At 43.0% G+C, this 20,582-nt stretch overlaps 1 protein-coding gene across 1 annotated transcript in view; it reads right to left on the reverse strand.

Annotated features, from left to right (window-relative positions):
• rps6ka5 (ribosomal protein S6 kinase, polypeptide 5) overlaps positions 1 to 20,582 on the reverse strand; it is a 36,782-nt gene that overhangs the window by 7,060 nt on the left and 9,140 nt on the right. The window contains 8 exon segments of the mRNA XM_024135039.2: positions 2,182 to 2,352; positions 4,018 to 4,111; positions 4,980 to 5,113; positions 5,459 to 5,590; positions 8,829 to 8,990; positions 14,989 to 15,139; positions 16,948 to 17,051; positions 17,344 to 17,427. Of these exon segments, the coding sequence (XP_023990807.2) occupies positions 2,182 to 2,352; positions 4,018 to 4,111; positions 4,980 to 5,113; positions 5,459 to 5,590; positions 8,829 to 8,990; positions 14,989 to 15,139; positions 16,948 to 17,051; positions 17,344 to 17,427 (1,032 nt within the window).

Here is a 20,582-nt window from a genome sequence, read left to right on the forward strand (position 1 = left end):
CTCAAGTTCTTTACTTCCAGGGGTTCAACAGCCTTATCCCAGATCTGTTTGCGCAGCATAGCCAGCCCATAAAGATAATAAACTCAGCAAAAAAAGAAACAGACATTTTTCAGGACCCCGTCTTTCAAAGATAATTCGTAAAAATCCAAATAACTTCACAGATCTTCATTGTAAAGGGTTTGAACACTGTTTCCCATGCTTGTTCAATGAACCATAAACAATTAAATGAACATGCACCTGTGGAACGGTCATTAAGACACTAACAGCTTACAGACGGTAGGCAATTAAGGTCACAGTTATGAAAACTTAGGACACTAAAAACACCAAAGCCTTTCTACTGACTCTGAAAAACACCAAAAGAAAGATGCCCAGGGTCCCTGCTCATCTGCGTGAACGTGCCTTAGGCATTCTGCAAGGAGGCATGAGGACTGCAGATGTGGCCAGGGCAATAAATAGCAATGTTCGTACTATGAGACGCCTAAGACAGCGCTACAGGGAGACAGGACAGACAGCTGATCGTCCTCGCAATGGCAGACCACATGTAACAACACCTGCACAGGATCGGTACATTCGAACATCACACCTGCGGGACAGGTACAGGATGGCAACAACTACCCGAGTTACAACAGGAACGCACAATCCCTCCATCAGTGCTCAGACTGTCCTCAATAGGCTGAGAGAGGCTGGACTGAGGGCTTGTAGGCCTGTTGTAAGGCAGGTCCTCACCAGACATCACCGGCAACAATGTTTCCTATGGGCACAAACCCACCGTCGCTGGACCAGACAGGACTGGCAAAAAGTCATTGACGAGTTGCGGTTTTGTCTCACCAGGGGTGATGGTTGGATTCACATTTATCGTCGAAGAATGAGCGTTGCACCGAGGCCTGTACTCTGGAGCGGGATCGATTTGGAGGTGGAGGGTCCGTCATGGTCTGGGGCGGTGTGTCACAGCATCATCGGACTGAGCTTGTTGTCATTGCAGGCAATCTCAATGCTGTGCGTTACAGGGAAGACATCCTCCTCCCTCATGTGGTACCCTTCCTGCAGGCTCATCCTGACATGAACCTTCAGCATGACAATGCCACCAGCCATACTGCTCGTTCTGTGCGTGATTTCCTGCAAGACAGGAATGTCAAGTGTTCTGCCATGGCCAGCGAATAGCCCGGATCTCAAATCCCATTGAGTACGTCTGGGACCTGTTGGATCGGAGGGTGAGGGCTAGGGCCATTCCCCCCAGAAATGTCCGGGAACTTGCATGTGCCTTGGTGGAAGAGTGGGGTAACATCTCACAGCAAGATCTGGCAAATCTGGTGCAGTCCATGAGGAGGAGATGCACTGCAGTACTTAATGCAGCTGGTGGCCACACCAGATACTGATTTACTTTTGACCCCCCACCTTTGTTCAAGGACACATTATTCCATTTCTGTTCGTCACATATCTGTGGAACTTGTTCAGTTTATGTCTCAGTTGTTGGAATCTTGTTATGTTCAAACAAATATTTACATACCATTTAGCAGATGCTTTCATCCAAGCGACTAAACTCATGCATACATTTTACGTACAGGTGGTCGGGGGAATCAAACCCACTATCCTGGTGTAGCAAGAGTCATGCTCTACCAACTGAGCTACAGAGGACCACAGGTCTGGGAGCAGCCTAGACGGTTGAGTAGTACCAATGACAGCGTGTATAAATGGAGAAAGCCATCGATTACTTGACACCCTTCATTCCTATGTGAAGACTCAATAGCGCATTGAAGCCTAATTAAGTCAGTTAAGATGGTGTCTCATGGAGACATAACATGCGCAGTTTGAGCTACACCAGGAAATGACGTTACAGGCTAGCTCAGTTATTCCCCCTCATTGAGTAAGTCAAGGTGAAGGCCGATCGGGTTGCTGCAGGCCGCCACCAGCAACTAAAATAACCTTAATAACTTCTTCCGTGTTGCGATTTTCAAATAACCGGTTCAAGGACATACATCTGGTGTATTAGAAGCAATTATTAGTACCATGATTGTCTTCAAATTTGTATTGTATTTACACAAAGATTAGCCACAAAGATTTTTTCCATTCCCTATAATGGGGGGATCCCGTTTTCCACTAACACTGCCTGCAGGACCGCTGTCGGCCTTGAACTGCCGCAGCTTCAATGAGAGGGGGCAGTCATTCTCTCAATAGTAGTACCTCTGGCTTGAGGTCCCTGTGCACCACTCCCACATCGTGCATGTGGCTGACGGCTGACACCAGTCTCCTCATGATGCGGCTGGCCTCCGTCTCACTGAAGTGCCTCTTCCTCCGGATCCTCTCCAGCAGCTCTCCACCGAGCAGCAGCTCCAACACCAGGTACGTATGCAGCTGGAGGGGAGAGAGAGAGAGACACGGCAAGTTACACACACACACTTACCCATAGGGTCTCCAGAGAGAGCCGTACAGTCATGTTGACCAACGATCCATAGTTCCCATACGAACGTAAATATCCCTATTAAACTGTATTTTGTAACTTTAAAAAAAATATTGAGGTCATGCGACGTAGGAAACGTCACGCTTTATGGAAGTCATGTGATCGACTGCTCTGAGCCGAGGCTGTGGTTATACAACAGCGGAAATTGTTTGGAAAATTCAAACGGTAGAAACCCTGAATCCACGTTTCTATTTTGTATGAAACGTGTCCTAATAACAATACAGCTCTCACGGTGATGGAGAGATGAAACCAGAACAGAGTGGCTGAAGTGAAAGGACCCTGATAAAGAGACTAGAGAATAATGTACCTGCGTCTGTCTGGCACTGCAGCCGGGTAGAGTAGGCTTTCTCATTAGTGCTCGAAGAGGGGAACAAAGACCGAGAAAGAGAGGGAAGGGGGGGGGGGGGTGGCCTGCATCCCAATTCTCCACCCTTCTCCCAAAGTATGCACTTGGACACCATTGGCTATGTCCCAATTCTCCATGCAGGTGGTATGTGTCCCAATTGACGGGGAGTGTGCAAGTGCACACTTTGGGAGGAAAGGTGTAGAATTGGAACGCAGAATGGGAGAGGAGAGCCGCAGCAAGGCGGCTCTGCTTTGATCTAGTTAACAGCCCTCGGTCTGCCTGAATTCTAAATAGCTCCCTTGATAGTGCACTACTTTTGACCAGGGCTCCTATAGTGGACCAGGGCTGTGGTCAGAAGTAGTGTACTTTAAAAAGGAAATAAGATGCCATTTAGGCCCAGCCCTCTCTGAGGTACAGTACAGTAACAACCCAGCAGAGCTCATCAGAGCTACAATGCTGCTCCTAGGCCTGAAGGGCCCCAGATAATGAACATGGCCAATATCAGCCACACACACACACACTTGTTTGACCCAATTTGGAGGAAATTGTTTGTTTTTTTCTCTCACCAAGCTCAAATCCTTCATGAGATCTAAAAGCCCACATACAGACATGAAATATGTTCCGTGTAAGTTTAATTCATCTATACCTATAGTGGATGTGCTCGTATGTGGCGCAGCTGCTGTACTGCACTAAAATACAGTATATACAAATCTGAAATACGGGGGTATAGTGTTTATTACAGGACGATATGAAGGAGAGAAGAGGGAGACGGAGAACGTCCCAAGAGGAATCTAGCTTACGCAGTCATCCGCTCTGTTCCACTTCTGACTTAATAAGGCCGTCTGCAGTTAGTCTCGTCTTACGATCACTAGTTCGGTTAGAAAATTGCCATTTCTGAAGATGGGCTTTTACCGGCAATGCTTGTGATATCAGGTCTCTCTGGTAAAATAGATTTGATCTCAATGAGAAGAAACTGTAATGAAGTTCAATGAAAATATGTGGTTGTTTTGCCTACTTCAGTGAATCCAGCGAGTGTCTGCCGAATGACTGAAATATAATGTAATGCAATGCAATGTTTCCACTGACTCGATAGCACGCACTTCTAACCAGAATAGCAAAGACAGCAAAGATAACATCTCTTTTGTAAGAAGCGCCTGTTATCGAAATGAGACTAACATTTAAAAGATAAGGTTACATTTTTTAAAATCCTTACCTGGTCATGGTATACCTCATGAGTCTTGACGATGTTGGGGTGGCCGTCGCAGAGTTTCAGAGCTGCAATCTCTTTCTGTGTCTGGGCCTCCATCCTTGAGAGGGGACATGGGAGAGACGCAACGTGTCATCAGAAGGGGTCACCCGTCACACAGTGTCACCCTCGTAAGTTCAGTGTCACCACTGAAGCCTATTCCTGTCAGGGAAGTGTTGGCACACTTCACCCTCCAGCAGCCAACAAGTGCAGAGCAGTCTCCCGCAAGGTCTGGTGACCTGGAATTGACATCACATCGAGTGAGACCAAACAAATTGAATTAAATGTTTAATGGATGTCGCGCTACATTTTTTCTCCAAAATAATTGTTTTATTTAAAAATCAGCTAAATTGAAAAGTTGCACTGAAAAATGGCACAATTATACATACATTTTATACATACATACACTTTTCAAAGAATCTCATATCGTATAAAAAGTAAAACCATTTTTTTTATTAATAAATGATGGCGATTCAAAGTCGGCTTGGGATGAAACTGAGGCAGTTTGGGCTGGAAAGGCAGTGTACATGTATGTTCAGTGGAAGGGCATCAATGGGATATTATAGCAAAAAGTAATGTCCTCAAGTTTCCAGTAAAGTGACATAACTTCCTCTTGGATTATGGCGCAACTATGCCTCTTTTAGCCTCCCTAAGAGGCAAAAATCTCATGATTAGGTCTCTAGTTGCTAAACTAAAGTTGGATGTAGTATTTGAACAATGGGGTTCTACTTTTCTCTTCTTCTTTAAATTTTTTTTAATAACACTACAACGTCTTAGTTAGCTAGCCAACTCCCAATAAACACACATCAGTGAGCTCCGGGCGGGGCCGGTCTGATCCTGGTACAGTTTGGCATGACAATCACAATAGTGTATGAGCTGGCCATACAGCACAAACCGATCTGGGACCAGGCTAGCCTATGGTACAGTACCTCTTGCTGACGATTTTCACAGCGTACTTCTGGCCAGTCTTCTTGTGGGTGCACTGCCTACAGATGGAGAAGCTGCCCTCGCCCAGAGCATTGTCCTTCAGGTTCATCTCATAGTTCATATAGAACGGAGAGTCCTAAAGAGAAGACGGTCTTACCAAATCACAAAGAACGCTGGTTTCATAACACCATTATCAGTCGCTAATTAGTCAACACCACACCTGAGCCAAAGGTGAAACTGAAAATAGAATCAAAACATACAGTAGCTAAATTATTCACTCCTGGAAGGACTGAAACCGGAAAAGACGAATGCAAAAACCTCATACGTGAAAGTAAGCGTTGCTCTAGTGAGAAAACTCCTCTTTCTTATTGGCTGCAGCTAAGCTATTAAGCTAAGTGTGTTTAGGTGGAGGGAATAAATACAACCCTATCCATCTAACTATACTACACACACACACACACACACACACAGAGGGGTGTACCTTCATCATGGCGCTGCGGGCCACGGCAGCAGACCCCGGCCTCTGTGACCCTGATCCTCCACACAGCTGTAGTGTGTCGTCCATTACAGCGTTCCACTTGAACAGGATGGAGGGGGCCATGAACGAGTAGCCCTGTAACCAGGACAGAGACAGAGAGAGAGGGGGGGCTTCACATGAAGCATAAATGTGAAGCGAGAGGTGGCCATGAACAAGTACAAAAGGACACACATAACAAGAGGGGGTTTAATATAATGTACCTGGCCATATGAAGCACGGGAAAGAGAATGGTATACCCTTCACATTATAGAGCTTACCTGAGACGTCCTTTTCAGCATCGTTGCAGCAACAATGGTGGATGTATAAGGCCATCGACACCAAAGTAGACTAGATTGTGTTCAACTCTGAACTTTGTTTTCTTCATTTTACTGAAAAGGCATGCAGCGTTTATTTCACTCAATAACTACATTATAACCTGTCAATCCTGTAACAACTGTGGCGTGAGCATGACAATGGCTGCCATTCATTGGTGGTCCACCTGTGCTCATTGTTAGAACTGTCATCTATGACAGGATTGGGATGTGCTGCCTGGTTCCAGCTATGAAGGGCCCAGAGCTAGCTAGCTAGCGCACACACACACACAGCTGCGTAGAATGCATGCAGAGTAAGAGCTATGGATGGACGGATGGATAGATGAATGGGGATGGATGCATGAGAATACTCTAATTGCCAGGCATCAATATCTGATTGCGCTGCTGTGAAATTACATCTCGTCGGGGCTCTAATGCAATTTAATTTTGTTTTGTGAGGCGAGGCGGGAGAGCAGACCCCAGAGTTAAAAGTTGTGATAGCAGCAGTTCTCTCTAACGCAATTGCTCGGGCCTGGCTTCAAATTATAAAGACTAGCCTACAAATTCTAGTATATGTGAAATTCGGGCTGCGTGCATGAAATAAAACAAGCCAAGATGAAGTTGGCAATCATAGGTTTAAGGCGTAATTGAGGCACACATGGTGATTCTCTGGAACCGTAACCTTTTATTCCAGCAGAGAAAAAGAGAGAAGCCCTTATAATGGGCCTATTGATCAGCCAGGCTCGAGGAGCCAGAAGGCATGGCAATCACAGCTGAGATTTTGCTCAATAGTCTACATCAATCAGACACTCAACCAAAAGCTGGCATACAGCTGTATTCATAAAGTGTCTCAGTGTAGGAGTGCAGATCTAGGATCAGGTCCCTCCGTCCATATAATTATGATCTAAAAAGGCAAAAATGGATCCTCGATCTGCACTCATGCTCTGAGATGCTTTATGAATAGGGGCCCTGGGACACATTATGGTTCAAAACTATAGCATAAATAGTCATTCACATCTGTTAGGTCCATCAGAACTGCATATGGCTATAATTATACGCCTTGAATGAAAAGCCCTTTAGTCAATTTGAATACCAATGTACACAGATGGGCAGGCACTGACTTTAAAGCAAGCTATTGAGGAGTTTCTAAACAACGTCAATAGCTGAGGAGTCAAATACATACAGTACCAGTCAAAAGTATGGACACGCCTACTCATTCAAGGGTTTTTATTTTTTACTATTTTCTACATTGTTGAATAATAGTGAATACATCAACAGTATAAAATAACACATATGGAATCATGTACTATACAAAAAAAGTGTTAAACAAATCAAAATATATTTATATTCTTCAAAGTAGCCACCCTTTGTCTTGATGACAGCTTTGCACAATCTTGGTATTCTCTCAACCAGCTTCACCTGGAATGCTTTTCCAACAGTCTTGAAGGAGTTCCCACATATGCTGAGCACTTGTTGGCTGCTTTTCCTTCACTCTGGCCCAACTCATCCCAAACCATCTCAATTGGGTTGAGGTCAGGTGATTGTGGAGGCCAGGTCACCTGATGCAGCACTCCATCATTCTCCTTCTTGATGAAATAGCCCTTACACAGCCTGGAGGTGTGGAGGGTCATTGTCCTGTTGAAACAAATGCTAGTCCCACTAAGAGCAACCCAGAAGGGATGGCGTATCGCTGCGGAAGCCATGCTGGTTAAGTGTGCCTTGAATTCTAAATAAATCACTGACAGTGTCACCAACAAAGCACTGTCACACCTCCTCCTCCATGCTTCATGGTTGTAACCACACATGCAGAGATCATCTATTCACCTACTCTGCACCTCACAAAGACATGGCGGTTGGAACCAAAAATATCAAATTTGGACTCATCTGACCAAAGGACAGATTTCTACCGATCTAATGTCCATTGCTTGTGTTTCTTGGCCCAAGCAAGTCTCTTCTTATTATTGGTGTCCTTTAGTAGTGGTTTCTTTGCAGCAATTCGACCATGAAAGCCTGATTCACACAGTCTCCTCTGAACAGTTGATGTTGAGATGTGTCTGTTACTTGAACTCTGAAGCATTTATTTGGGCCGCAATTTCTGAAGCTGGTAACTCTAATGAACTTATCCTCTGCGTTTTCCTCATGAGAGCCAGTTTCATCATAGCGCTTGATGGTTTTTGTGACTGCACTTGAAGAAACTTTCAAAGGTCTTGACATTTTCCAGATTAAGACAACTGAAGGTCAGTCAAAGTAATGATTGACTGTCGTTTCTCTTTGCTTATTTGAGCTGTTATTGCCATAATATGGACTTGGTCTTTTACCAACTGGGCTATCTTCTGTATACCACCCCTACCTTGTCACAACTGATTAGCTCAAACGCATTAAGAAGGAAAGAAATTCCACAAAATGACTTTTAACAAGACACACCTGTTAATTGAAAAGCATTCCTGTTGACTACCTCATGAAGCTGGTTGAGAGAATGCCAAGAGTGTGCAAAGCTGTCATCAAGGCAAAGGGTGGCTACTTGGAAGAATCTCAAATATAAAATATATTTTGATTTGTCGAACACTTTTATGGTTACTACATGATTCTATATGTGTTATTTCGTAGTTTTGATGCTTTCACTATTATTCTACAATGTAGAAAATAGTAAAAATAAAGAAAAACCCTGGAATGAGTAGGTGTCCAAACTTTTGACTGGTACTGTACATAGAAACAGCGTCATGTGACACCATCTACCACACGTCAAGAGTTTACATTGAAATGTAAACAAAATAATGTTGAAGTTTAACTAAATGAAACATAATTTGACAATTTTGGGCAAAGAATTTTAACACGGACCGACTGTATTAAAAAGCATAATCAACCACTTCCCACCCAATCTGAAAGATGCATTGTCAAAAACCTCTGACCAAACAGAGAAATAAGGTCACAGTTCTGAGGCAGAGCTGCAGGGGAATAGGTGGGGTCCATCGCACACACGCTCGCACAGAGACACACAGAAACACACACGCACGCACACACACCTGAAAGATGCGGTCACAGTTCTGAGGCAGAGCTGCAGGGGAGTAGGTGGGGTCCATTTCAGTGAACTCCTCCGCAAAGTTGCTGACATCTAGCTCATCCCTGATCACCGGCTTGAACGGGGCGGGCACCCTCTTAGCCGCTAAGTCCTCCCAGTTAATCTTCTAAAATATTGAGGAGATGAAGCACAACAAAAAGCTTTAGTCAGCAACCATTTCTACTTGAAGACCATTTTATCAACAAAAAGGCAAATATAAAGTGTCTTCAGAAAGTATTCATCCCCTTTTTCCACATTCTGTTATGCAACAGACTAAATTTAAAATTGATTAAATTTAGTTTTTTGGGGCACTGGCCTACACATTATACCCCATAATGTTAAAGTGGAATGTCATTTTTTAAATAAATGAATTGAAAATGAAAAGCTGAAATGTCTTGAGTCAAATATTCAACCCCTTTGTTATGGCAAAAATGTGCTTAACAAGTCACATAACTTGAATAACGGTGTTTGACATGATTTTTGAATGACTACCTCATCTCTGTACCCCACGCATACAATTACCTGTAACGTCCCTCATTCAAGCAGTGAATTTCAAACACAGATTCGACCACAAAGACCAGGGAGGTTTTCCAATGCCTCGCAAAGAAGGGCACCCATTGGTAGACAGTGAATATCCCTTTGAGCACGGTGAAGTTATTAATTACACTTCGGATGGTGTATCAATACACCCAGTCACTACAAAGATACAGGGGTCCTTCCAGACTCAGCTGTCGGAGAAGAAACCGCTCAGGGATTTCACCATGAGGCCAATGGTGACTTTAAAAAACAGTTTCAGAGTTTAATGGCTGAAATAGGAGAAAACTGAGTATGGATGAACAACATTGTAGTTACTACACAATATTAACCTAATTCACAGTGAAAATAAGGAAGCCTGTACAGAATACAAATATTCCAAAACATGCATCCTGTTTGCAACAAGGCACTAAAGTAAGTGTAAAAAAATTTGGCAAAACCATTCATGTCCTGATTACAAAGTGTCATGTTTGGGGCAAATCCAACACACAGTAACACTTTCCATATTTTCAAGCATAGTGGTGTTATAGTTATGCTTGTAATCGTTAAGGACTGGAGAGTTCTTCAGGATAAAAAAGAGAAACGGAATGGAGCTAAGCACAGGCAAAATCCTAGAGGAAAACCTGGTTCAGTCTGCTTTCCACCAGACACAGATGAATTCACCTTTCAGCAGGACAATAACCTAAAACACAAGGCCAAATCAAAACTCGAGTTCCTTCCCAAGAAGATAGTGAATGTTCCTGAGTGGCCGAAAATCAATGGAAAGACCTGAAAACGGTTGCCTAGGAATGATCAACAACCAATTTGGCAGCTTGAAGAATTTTGAAAAGAATAAATGGGTAAATGTTGCACTATTTGGGTGTGGAAAGCTCTTAGAGACTTACCCAGAAAGACTCACAGTTGTAATCACTACCAAAGGTGATTCTAACATGTATTGACTCAGGGGGTGAATACTTATCTAATCAATATACTTTGAGTGTACAAAACATTAGGAACATAATCCTAATATTGAGTTGTACCCTTTTTTGCCCTCAGTCTCAATTTCCTCGGGGCATGGACTCGACAAGGTGTCGAAAGCGTTCCACAGGGATGCTGGCCCATGTCGACTCCAACGGTTCTAACAGTTGTGTCAAGTTGGCTGGTAGTAGATCTGTACTCCGAATACCTCGTTCCATCTCATCCAACAGATGCTAAATTGGATTGAGATCTGGTAACTGGGCAGGCCACTGCAGCTAGCTGAATTCTCTGTCATGTTCGTGGTACCATTCCTGGACAATCCTAGCCTTGTGTCATAGAGTACTACAGAATAAGTCATAATACCAGTAAAACCTAGTGGTCAAACAGTGAAATGGCTCCAATTGTTGTTAATTTTCATTTTTCCCCGTAGGGGATTTTAGAAACACTTAAAATAAGGGCTGTGTATTGTGTAGGCTTACCCTGACGTGACGTTTTGATAACCGTGTAAATCTCTCTTGGACAAGGTGACTTTTATCAATATATTCGCCTGTATTTACCCTCCAATGATATGATAATTAGCTGCTAATGTGAACTAAAAACCTTCAAAATGGCATGATGATCTGGACGAGACTGCCGAATCAAGGCAAAGGTAAGAATCTCTGGATGAACTATTTAATGTTAACTAAATGTAGTAATGAATAAATTGGCAAAATGTCTTTAAAGTTGAGAATTCTGTGAAATGTCTTGTGCAACTTTTAAATTGACACAATACCTGTTAGCAAAGGGGTCTGCTAGATATGACATCCAGGAGCTTGCAGGCACTAGTAGTTTTGCAGGTCTACTTTGATGGTATTTAGCATTACAGAATCTGAGAGTAAATAGAGCCGAATATATTGATGAAACTCACCTTGTCAGAGAGATTGACATAGTTATCAAACCGTCACGCCAGGGTAAGACTACAGGAAACACAACACTTATTTGGAGTGTTTCTAAAATCACCTACGGGAAAAATGACTGGTAGAAAAACAATTAGATAATTTCCCTGTTCGACCGCTAGGTTTTATGGGTATTATAACACCTCCACTGTGGGTCTCTATTATCCTGCTGATGGATACAATGCTGCCATGAAAGGATGCACCTGAGTGGCAATGATGTTCAGATATTCTGTAGCATTCAAAAGGTTGCTCCACTTTTAATCAAGGGGCCCAGTGTCTGCCATGAAAATACACCCCACACCACCAGCCTGCAATGTTGACACCCCGCCATGTGGATGCTTGTCCTCATGTGGTTCTCCATACCCTAGTCCTCCCATCAGTGTGAAACAGCAGGAACCAGGATTCATTAGACCAGACAATGTTTTTCCAATTCTCCAGTGTCCAGTGTTTTCGTTCCTTAGCCCACTTCAACTACAGTTTCTTGTTTTTTGCTGAAAGAAGTGGAACTCTGTAAGGTTCGTGTCAAGGTAGGACGAGTTGTGCATTCTTTTATTGGTCTTTGGGCACCAATGTTGTACTGGACTGTCAGTTGACTACCTGTAGCCCGTCTGTTGCTCCGCACAATTCATGCCAGCCTCCTTTGTCTTCTTTCATCAATGACCCGTTTTCGACCACTGGCCTGCTGTTGCCTGGTTGTCCTTTGGGTGGTGGACCATTTCTGATGCACACGGGAAACTGCTGAGTGTGACAAAACCCAGCAGCGCTGCAGTTATTAACATACCCTGTTCAAAGGCACTTGAATCTTTTGTCTTGTCCATTCCCTCTCTGAATGGCACATATACACAAATCCACATCTCAATTGTCTCCAGGCTTAAAAATAATTATTGAACCTGTCTCCTGCCCTTTATCTACACTGATTGAAGTGGATTTAACTGGTGACATCAATAAGGGATCATAGCTTTCACCTGGATTCACCTGGTCAGTCTGTCATTGAAAGAGGTGTTCCTAATGTTTTGTATATTAGAGTTAAATACAGTGCCTTCGAAAAGTATTCAGACCAATTGACTTATTCCACATTGTTACGTTACAGCCTTATTCTAAAATATATATTTTTTTTTTATCGTAAAACCTCAGTAATCGACACACAATGCTCCATAATGACAAAACGAAAACAGTTATTTTGAAATGTTTGCAAGTTTATTAAAAATAATCAGAAATACATTTACATAAGTATTCAGACCCTTTGCTATGAGACTCGAAATTGAGCTCACTTGCGTCCTGTTTCCATTTATCATCCTTGAGATGTTTATACAACTTCATTGGAGTCCACCTGTGGTAAATTCAATTGATTGGACATGATTTGGAAAGGCACATACCTGTCTATATAAGGTCCCACAGTTTACAGTGCATGTCAGATCAAAAACAAAGCCATAAGGGCAAAGGAATCGTCCGTAGAGCGCCGAGACAAGATTGTGTCGAGGCACAGATCTGGGGAAGGGTACCAAAACATTTCCGCAGCATTTAAGGTCCCCAAGAACACAATGGCCTCAATGGCCTGTTTGGAAGCACCAGGACTCTTCCAAGAGCTGAACGCCCCGGCCAAACTGAGCAATAGGGGGAGAAGAGCCTTGGTCAGGGAGGTGACCAAGAACCTGATGGTCAATCTGACAGAGCTCAAAGTTCCTCTGTGGAGATGGGAGAACCTTCCAGACGGACAAACATCTCAGCAGCGCTCGACCAATCAGGCCTTTATGGTAGAGTGGCTAGACAGAAGCCACTACTCAGTAAAAGGCACATGACAGCCCGCTTGGAGTTTTCAAAAAGGCACCTAAAGGACTCTGACCATGACAAACAAGATTCTCCGGTCTGATGAAACCAAGATTGAATGCCAGGTGTCACATCTGGAGGAAACCTTGCACCATCCCTACGGTGAAGCATGGTGGTGACAGCATCATGCTGTGGGGTTGTTTTTCAGCAGCAGGGAATGAGAGACTAGTCAGGATCAAGGCAAAGATGAACGGAGCAAAGTACAGAGAGATCCTTGATGAAAACCTGCTCCAGAGCACTCAGGACCTCAGACTGGGGGCGAAAGTTCACCTTCCAACAGGACAGCGACCTTAAGCACACAGCCAAGACAACGCAGGAGTGGCTTGGGGACAAGTCTCTGAATGTCCTTGAGTGGCACAGCCAGAGCCCGGACTTGAACCCAACATCTCTGGAGACCTGAAAATAGCTGTGCAGCGACTCTCCCCATCCAGCCTGACAGAGCTTTAGAGGATCTGCAGAGAAGAACGGGAGAAACTTCCCAAATACAGGTGTGACAAGCTTGTAGCGTCATACCCAAGAAGACTCAAGGCTGTAATTGCTGCCAAAAAGTCAAGGAGTCTGAATACTTTCCAAAGGCACTGTATATACAGCGTCTTCGGTAAGTATATACAGTTCCTTCGGAAAGTATTCAGACCCCTTGACTTTTCAACATTTTGTTACGTTACAGCCTTATTACTCTAAAATGTATTAAATTGTTTTTTTCCTCAATCTACACATAATAGTCAAGGGGTCTGAATAATTTCCGAATGCACTGTATATATACACACAGTACCAGTCAAAAGTTAACATACCGACTCATTCAAAAGGTTTTTCCTTTATTTTTACTACATTGTAGTAAATAATACTGACAGCAAAACTATGAAATAATACACATGGAATCATGTAGTAACCAAAAAAAGTGTTAAACAAATCACCATATATTTGAGAATTGCTGGTGACACTGTCTGTGATTTATGTAGAATTCAAGGCACACTTAAGCCAGCATGGCTACCACAGCATTCTGCAGTGATACCCCATCCCATCTGGTTTGCACTTAGCGGGACTATCATTTATTTTTCAACAGGATAATGACCCAAAACACACACCCAGGCTGTGTAAGGGCTATTTGACCAAGGAGGAGAGTGATGGAGTTTCGCATGAGATCACCTGACCTCAACCCAATTGAGATGGTTTGGGATGAGTTGGACCAGAGTGAAGGAAAAGCAGCCAACAATTGCTCAGCATATGTGGGAACTCCTTCAAGACTGTTGGAAAAGCATTCCAGGTGAAACTGGTTGAGAGAATGCCAAGAGTGTGCAAAGTGGTCATCAAGGCAAAGGGTGGCTACTTTTAACACTTTTTTGGTTACTACATGATTCTATATGTGTTATTTCATAGTTTTGATGTCTTGACTATTATTCTACAAAGTTGAAAATAGAAAAAATAAAGAAAAACCCTGGAATGAGTAGGTGTCCAAACTTTTGACTGGTACTGTATAATTTTTTCCCCCTACATTAGATAATTTTGTGTAGATCTTTGACAAAAAAATGACAATTAAATCAATTTTAATCCCACTTTGTAACAACAAAATGTGGAAAACTTTCTGAAGGTACTGTACGGCATATAGGCCTACCAATACACTTACCCTACAAATGAACCTACGGCGTTCCAATTTGTCTAAATGACACAGAAAATAAACAAAAGACCTAAGATGGATAAGATGTTCTCAATATGTTAGCGAGGAGATGCTAACCTGGTCTCAGATCTGTTTGTGCTGTATAGCTAACTACTTTTGTCATTAGTAATGACCATAAGAGTTGGCTATACAGCATCTCCGGCCAGCCTATGGAAATAGCTCTGGTACGAAGTCAAGGGGCTGCCTCTCTCTCCTACCTGGTAGAATGGATGTTTCTTAACGTTTTCTGCTCCGTCAGGCCCAGAGCCCAGTCTCTTCTTTGGGTCTTTGATGAGGAGGCCCTGGATGAGGTCTTTGGCCAGAGGGCCCATGTCTTTAGGGAACGGAGGGTCCTTCTTTGAGATCCTCCTGACAGGTGACAGAGGTCAGGGTTGGATAGGATTTTGATTTTATTAGTAAAAAATTATAATAAATACTGTACATCAGACAAATTCAACTCTGGACCTTGAAGCCAGTTCCACTGCTGATTTTTTATTTCCCCCCTGTAATCAGGGACTGATTTAGACCAGAGACACCAGGTAGAACAGAAAACCAGCAGTACTCTGGGCCTCCAGGATCAGATTTGAATAACCCTGACTGACATACAGTATCAAGAAGTGTATTTGATCCCAGAGAATAACACATGAAAACATAAATGACAACACATTTCCAAAGTGGTTGAGAGACGATCCAGAGAGAGAGAGATTTGGAAAACAACAATCCAGAAAGTTTTATACAATGAAACTTTTATAAATTCATTTATTTTTTCCCTTGATCAGCCCAACTTGATTAGACACAGACACACAGACTGGCTGGGTACCAACTACTTATTACTGAGTAAAAAGGACAAGTGAAACATATTTTTGTTTTCCAGAGAACCAGGAAATCAAATGGATGTGTAGTTGGGTTGATTAGGATCCCCAGTAGATAATGCAGCAGCTACTCTTCCTGGGGTTAGGAGATATGACAGTGGTCACCAACCTTTTCTGAGTTAAGATCACCGAGTCAAAATGCAAGCTGAGATCTACCGATAAGATTTTTTTAACATGACTTAAAAAAAACACAAGCCTATGCAACATTAACGTATTAAAAACAGTTCTGTAGCAACGAGGTTTACGCAATAGGCCCAATATAGTATTACTGCATTTCGGCTGCCTCTCACCGGACTCACCATCCCCCCCGCTGAGAAAAGGGGATGGTGAATCTTAAGTCACACTGCATTTTTTCTGCCTCGTGCACCAATTAATGTTGTTACTCCTATGACCAGAGAAAGTGAAAAATACCTCAATATTAAAAAAGAGAAGCAACTAATAATGAAAACGCAAGCTTATCAAAACACTTTGCTATACTCATGCATTGCTGCTGCAGTGGTGGTTGTAGCGTGAGTGAAAGTAGGGAGAACGCACATTTTATGGCTTATAAACGTGTTAAACAAAGTGTTGACAGTGCTGTGACAATTCACTTTGTCATAAAAACAGCAGCTCTTTGCTGTATTCATTGAGTCGCTTTAGTCATTGTTTAAAACGTTTTTAAATAATCACAATATCAACTTTGCTGTGCGCTCGAGGCTTCTTTTTACAGTCTATGGCTCTAGGAAACTGCAGAACTGGTGATCTGAGCTATCTGATTGGCCAGCGGTAGGCCTATAGGTGCACTTGATTTCAAATCAAATTTATTTATATAGCCCTTCTTACATCAGCTGATATATAGCAAAGTGCTGTACAGAAACCCAGCTTAAAACCCCAAACAGCAAGCAATGCAGCTGTAGAAGCACGGTGGCTAGGAAAAACTCCCTAGAACGGTATAAACCTAGGAAGAAACCTAGAGAGGAACCAGGCTATGAGGCTTGCCAGTCCTCTTCTGACTGTGCCGGGTGGAGATTATAACAGAACATGGCCAGGATGTTCAAATGTTCATAAATGACCAGCATGGTCAAATAATAATTTGATTTGTTCTCTGGGCCTTCCGGGTAGGCGGAATTCTACCCTCAGACACATGAATTGGTTAAAAATGGAAACACTTTGCCTTCCCGGCGCTAGGGCTGCGGAATCAAGTGCACCTACCACCAACAGCGTTCACAGAAATGTTTGGTGATTGACAAGGAATGCCTTGGAGATCGACCAATCGACTCGGTTGGTGACCACTGTGTTAGGAGATAGATCTAGGGGAATGCTTACTTGGCGATATCTGTGTGAGAGTTCTCGTCTCCATCGACGGTGAATGGTGATCCGCCTGTCATAAGTTCATACATCAATACCCCAAGGCTCCACCAGTCTACTGCCTGGAACACGGGTAGATAGTCCATGGATGAATAAAGTTTTGTATTATTAAGATTATATACAACCTCATGATATACATACCATGTGACAACGGTGGCGTTCCAGGGTGCCTACACTGCTGACGCGTTCTGCAACTGATTCAACATAGGCAGCTTGGAACCACACCAGACACAGGTGTGCAGCAGACTACACCCAGTTATTAGTGAGCTAGACCTATGATTACCTGTGTACCATGTGCATTTGGGTCAGGAACAGTAGAACAGGTAGTAGAACACGTTCTAAATGATAATTTACCATGTCATGTCCAGCCTCTCCTCCCTCTGCGATCTCTGGGGCCATGTACTCAATGGTGCCACAGACAGAGTAAGCCCTCTCCAACTGGGGAACAACACACACAGTCGAAACATTGAAATAACATAGCAAGATGAGGCGTTTCCCCTCTATCGCTTGTTCTCTGATCACTGCCATTTTGCAGACACACTAGGATTGACAGGAAGGAAGCTTGGAACTAGGACACATTTGATCAGTTCAGGTAGAAAATAAGTCACTGTTGTGAAGAGAAACCTACCAAGCACCACAGAATGGGACATCTAACTATGCTCTTATAACGATGCTCATACAGAGGTTATTTACACTACATAACCATCACATATTTACACTACATAACCATCACACAGAATGTGTATAGACTGCCAAAAACGCTCATACAGAATTGCTGCGTCCCAAATGGCACCATATTCCCTATATGGTGCATTACTTTTGACAAGAGCCCAATGGGCCCTGGCCAAAAGTAGTGCACTATATAGGGAACAGGGTGCCATTTGGGACACGCACTGCATAACAACCGGCTGCAAAACATCTTCTCAAGTGGGCTGGACACAAATCAGAACCACTGCCTCAAAACATCCAGACATAAACATGCCGATGCATGCCGATGCTGGGTGGTCTGGTGTCTGTGCTAGCATAAATACTCATCCATAAGTAGAAGAGAGAAGACATGTCTGTCAAGGGGCTTGGCATCGAGTCCCTTTTCACCAAGGGTGCATTCACACGGAGCAACGCAGCGCACAATGGCAGAGACAACTCAAAGTACGCAAATGGGGAAGGCGTGTTGGAAGGTAGGCGTGTCAGGTTGCATGAGCTTAAATTGCGTGAAACAACTCACTCCAAACACGGCCTCAAAACACACATAGCGCATGCTCCTCCGTAGGGCCGGTCGATATGGCCAAAGTTTCATATCACAATATATTTTTTTACGGTATGACAGTATGATTTTTATTTTTTATATATATATAATTAAAGCACCTTAGGGTTGCAACGTAGAAAATATAAGTGATGTTTATGGGCATTCTCCATTTGGATTGTTTTATACTGTTCAATCCAACCCAAAACAATTCATCAACATCTGCATTTCCTGCACTTTTAACATTTCCACACTGTGTCACGTAGGGCTGCATGATAAGACAACATCTAGGACTAAAGTAGTTTATTGGTGAACTGTTGAAAGCAGTAGAATGATAGAATGATTATTGTAATTCAATAGTTGGAGAGGAAAAAAAGTGGTGTTAGGTTCTAAGTTCTGGTACAAATCCAGACGGACCCCAAAAGGAAGCTCAAACTAGATTTATTACACCAAACAAGATGTCGCAGCTGCACAACATACAAGACACACAAGCACATATTTCAATCTTCCGACTAGGTGGAGTCTTCTCCTTGTATGTCTAAGATAAACAGTCATTCTCTGTTACTGGGGAGGAATCAAGTCTGCTCCTCATGGTATTGTCGTGGCCCAGATTGAGCCCAAAACCTTTGTGGGCGGGGATGTGTGTGTGTGTGTGAGAGAGAGATAAGGCTACAGTTAGAGTGTTGTTAGGAGGGCCCCTAAGGGCCCCCTCTCAGCGGTTCAGTCTCTCCTTAACTGTTGACCTCACCTTGACGGTGAGTTCCACATTTCTCCTTACCCTATTTCCACAGAGACTAGCCTAGCTTGTCAGGAACTGAGACTTGACTGTTACCTTTTACCTACTTCCTTAAAAATATTAATATACAGAAAAGCAAGATGTCTGGACAGACAGAAACGTTCTGTACTTCCTTCCCCTTGTCACTGCAATAAACACACACAAGCGCCAACATCCTAACCGATAACAAGTTAGTACTACTAATAAGCTGAATACGCAGTTATAAACAGGCTCATTATGTAATTCAAACGGGCTCAAGTCAGAGAGTCTCTAACAGCGGGCAGCATGTTGAATACATCGTTGTTTGACATGACAACAAATAAATAAGCCAGAGAGGAATTATTGCGACAGGGTAGGATCCTAAGTGTTGGTCAGTGTTTCCTAGGGGACCATATACGGTGTTACATTAAATGTGTATTCTCTTACTTTATGTAGCTAGCTAGCTAACATATTCCATGCTTCGCTTATTCCTCTCCGATTTAGAAGATACCATTGCACAAGCAACATAGTGATCTAGGCCTACACCAGAACTGGTAGCAGGCTGTATATTAGCTACAGTGTAGCTACGTTTGGTCTGACTCTGATTACATTTAGCTAGCTAACTAGTGATTAGCATTCGTGGAGAACATTATTGATTTTAGCCAAAACTCCATGGTCGAGCAACAACAACTGATCTCTTTGGAGTGACAGAGGGCAGGCGGGGCTTGGTGTGGTAAGAGGGAGGAGGGGGAGAGAGAGGACTACCAAGTAACAAACGGAGTAAACTATAAAAATGGACATTACACGCGCCATAGTTGCGTATCACACTTAACAAAGCAAAACATTGAAATACTGTTATAGAAGGTAAATTGAAAACTAGTCATGGGAGGAAAAAAATAAAAATCGATAGTTACATATCGGGATATTATTTGACGATATATCGTATAATTTTGACAATATCGCAATATTATCTTCACGCTAGTTGGCTGTACCTGCACCAAAACTTCAGTATATTTCCTTCATAGTTTTTTCTCCATGTTCTTTATAAATAGGGAGCAAATTTGTTTTCAGCACTTCCATATTTTTTTCAATACAAAAAAAACACATACAAACGACAGCATAGAAACGCACACAAACACCAACGACATCACACCTGCCCAGACCCACCTGCTCACACCCCCATCTCCAGCACCCTCATCACTCTCCGCCACATTGCCTCAAACGGCTGCCATTTTGTTTCTCTCCGTCGCCCCCGCGCACATTCAACATTTAGATAACAAAGCATTTGACCTTACCATTGTGTTAACGATTGAGTGTTGGTTGATTTCCAGTTCAAGCCTATCTTTTTTTCAAGGTGATTGATGAGAAAAGTATCGTCTAACCCATCGGGTATCTCACTGCACACTCATTTACCATGTCTTGAAATATGTAGACAGACAGATTAAAAGTACATTCTAATTCCAACTTTCCAACTCCGCCCATGGCACTTCTCTTTCCATGACTGATCAGAACTTGTTTTGTCATGGCTCCCTCTTGTCCCTCTGCAGCAGAGATATGGGTAAGCAATAGGTTGAGAACATCGAATCGCAAGAAAAA

Source organism: Salvelinus sp. IW2-2015, unplaced genomic scaffold, assembly GCF_002910315.2.
Source record: "Salvelinus sp. IW2-2015 unplaced genomic scaffold, ASM291031v2 Un_scaffold37, whole genome shotgun sequence".
Lineage (NCBI taxonomy): Eukaryota > Metazoa > Chordata > Actinopteri > Salmoniformes > Salmonidae > Salvelinus > Salvelinus sp. IW2-2015.